Consider the following 2,764-nt stretch of genomic DNA (forward strand, 5'->3'; position numbering starts at 1 on the left):
GTTTTATCCGCTCGGTATTTCTACGTTTTAAATGAACGAACTTCGTTTGTCAAACAATAATGGGTGTTTTTGGTGAACGGGCACCTTTATTTTTATATACCCTTTATTTCTGTTGCAATACCTCGTTTCCCATTTCCCATGTGTGGCTTAGCTAACGTACTTTTCTCTGCTCAACCTGCCTCCCTTTCCTTTGCTGTCTTATCCTCCCTTTATTCCATTGTTCTTTTTTTGCAACCTAACCACTGGAAACTTTTCTGAATGTTTGAACATTTTGTTGCTTGTGAATCCGGAACTAAAATATAGCCATGGAAGGCAATACACGCGCCAATTGTTACGTTATCACGCAAGAAATGTGTCCTCAGCAGAAGACGTACCAGCAAACCGAAATCTGCACCCACGGGCGTCGGCAGGATTTTGTCTTTAGAGGGCAGACGCACTGCTCTGAAGGGAAAGAGGGACAGGACGAGAGGGCAGGGTAATTGTTCTGGAATGGCTTGGAAGAAGAAAGTGCGTGACAGCTGCATCTTACCGGTATTCACCTCCGGGGCAGAAACTTGGAGGCTCACCAAGAGGGTTCAACTTAAATTGAGGACGCCTCAGCGCGCAGTAGAACGGAAGCCGATAGGTGTAACATTAAGGGACAAGAAGAGAGCGTAGTGGTTCAGGGAACAAACTAGTGTTAAGGACATATTAGTAGAAATCAAGAGGAAATGGACGTGGGCAGGGCATGTAATGCGAAGGCACGATAACCGTTGGTTATTAAGGGTAACAGAGCGGATCCCTAGAGAAGGCAAGCGTGGCAGAGGGCGGCAGAAAGTTAGATGGGCAGATGAGATGAAGTTCGCGGGGATAAATTGGTCGCGGTTAGCACAGGACCGGGTAATTGGAGACTAATGGGAGAGGCCTTTGCCCTGCAGTGGGTGTATATAGGCTGGTGATGATGATGATGATGATGATGATTGCTTGAAGGGGGGGGCAAGTGCCCCTTTTGCACCCTCCTGGCGGCGCCCATGTGTGTCCGCACTTTTCTTACAGACTAGTGAATGTAGTATTACAAGTGGAAGCAGTATATACATCCCAGGTGTTTTCTGGTATGTTACACAGCATGAGGCAGATTTATTTGGTTGTATTTTATCCATTCTTGTGATATGAACACGATCGCCAAGCTATTATTGATCATAGGCAAACATGGACCTAAACGGGTACGCAGCAAAACATGACTACAAGCGAAAGTGCTGAAAGAATTCAGCTGCAGGCGAATGTGCGAATGTTGGGCGGTTATAATCAAGGAAATATTGCAACATCCACTCTCCGCATTTTAATTCCTTCACGTACCGGTCAAACGCATGAGTGGTTGCGCGTTCTCTTAGGGGGAATGCACACACAAGTGAGCAGAGACTGGCTAACGAAGGTTTATTAGCACCCGCCGATAGAATCTATAAACACACATTTTCGATTAGAAGCAGAGCGTATATTCCCCAAAACCGCAAAAGACATTCTGCACACACAAGATAACTTTCACTTCGACGAGGCAAACAGCTTTTGTTTTATAAGAGGCCTTAGCATTACCCAGCTGTCACACATGTTCCACAAAGTCCGTGCATGCCTTGCAGCTCACTTGCCGTTACTGACGGCCCCACTGGTTTCGTGGTGAACTTCGATGGGGATCGGCTTGACATCATCCTTCTTGGGGGCGTTCTTGCGGGGTGCCTCCAAAGCCAGGTAGCCGCCCGGCGTGAGGTGACACTTGACGGTTTCGGGATCGACGTCTTCGGGGAGGACGTAGCGTCGCGTGAACTCCCGCTTCACGTAGCAGCCGTGGTCGTCCGATTTCTCCTCGTGCTTCCCGTGGATGATGACACAGTTGTCTTGCGTCTTCACCGTCACTTCTTCGGGCGTAAAGTGGCGCGTGTCGACGTTTATGGCGAACTTGTCACCTGTGCAGGCGACCGAGGAGCCGGGTTGCCCCGCGACGGTGCCACTCAACAAGTTCGAGCGTCCCCCGTAGCTCGGCTGGAGATAGAAACGCCTGTGAAAGAACCCGGGGTCGACCAGCTCACCGCCGAGGAACGAGCAGCCGAAGTCGTCATCGAAGAACCGCCGTGCAAACGCTGGGGCACCCCAGTTGTCTCGGTACACAAATGGGAGAAGAGCCATCCTTTTAAAGTCCAAGTGACCACCTCTCGATCAAAGTGTTGCCTTTCTTTTAGTGTTCGAACTCAATACGGTAGCGTCGTCCGCTGTTTTATATCCGGCGTCTTCAGCGCGAGGATCATTCGCGAAAACTGCGGCGATGCAGCCAAAAATAGACGCCACGGAGAAGACGAGAGAGGATTGGTAGAACCGTGTCACGTGAACACCATGACGTGAGGCTAAATATGTTTACCCTACTAGTGTCAGGCTTGAGTGAGCCGACGTTGGCTGCTCCGCGCGAGAGATGCGTGTGGAAGCTGTTTCGCTTCGGGAAAATTCTGGAGCGTTCTTCGTCTTGTGGTGCTTTTGTTTGCATCATTGTGCGCACTCCGTCGAGGCTGATAACCTTGCCGGTGCGACGCGTGCGACTATGCCGCTGTGCCAGCCAACATTACGCACTGTTTGTAGGTGGGTAAGCGCTGCAATACCAACATATCTTGCACGGCCCAGTTTTACAACAGGGTACTGGAACGACTTTACAAGTCATGCGCCATGGTTTTGTTGCAAAACACTGCAGTTTATGCGTGCACCGAGCAAAACACCTGTATCCGCACCTACCTGTCATTCCTGT

General features: G+C 50.0%; 1 protein-coding gene across 1 annotated transcript; it reads right to left on the reverse strand.

The window, feature by feature from the left end:
• Positions 1–1,405: 1,405 nt before the first annotated feature.
• LOC144150967 (alpha-crystallin A chain-like) lies at positions 1,406–2,289 on the reverse strand. The gene has a single exon (XM_077682270.1). It carries the CDS (start codon positions 2,155–2,157, stop codon positions 1,615–1,617), a length of 543 nt encoding a protein of 180 aa, XP_077538396.1. The 5' UTR covers positions 2,158–2,289; the 3' UTR covers positions 1,406–1,614.
• Between the last annotated feature and the right edge of the window lie 475 nt (positions 2,290–2,764).

The sequence above is a fragment of the Haemaphysalis longicornis genome, unplaced genomic scaffold (genome assembly GCF_048455015.1).
Source record: "Haemaphysalis longicornis isolate Haplotype H1 unplaced genomic scaffold, Haemaphysalis longicornis Haplotype H1 scaffold_842, whole genome shotgun sequence".
Taxonomy (NCBI): Eukaryota; Metazoa; Arthropoda; class Arachnida; order Ixodida; family Ixodidae; genus Haemaphysalis; species Haemaphysalis longicornis.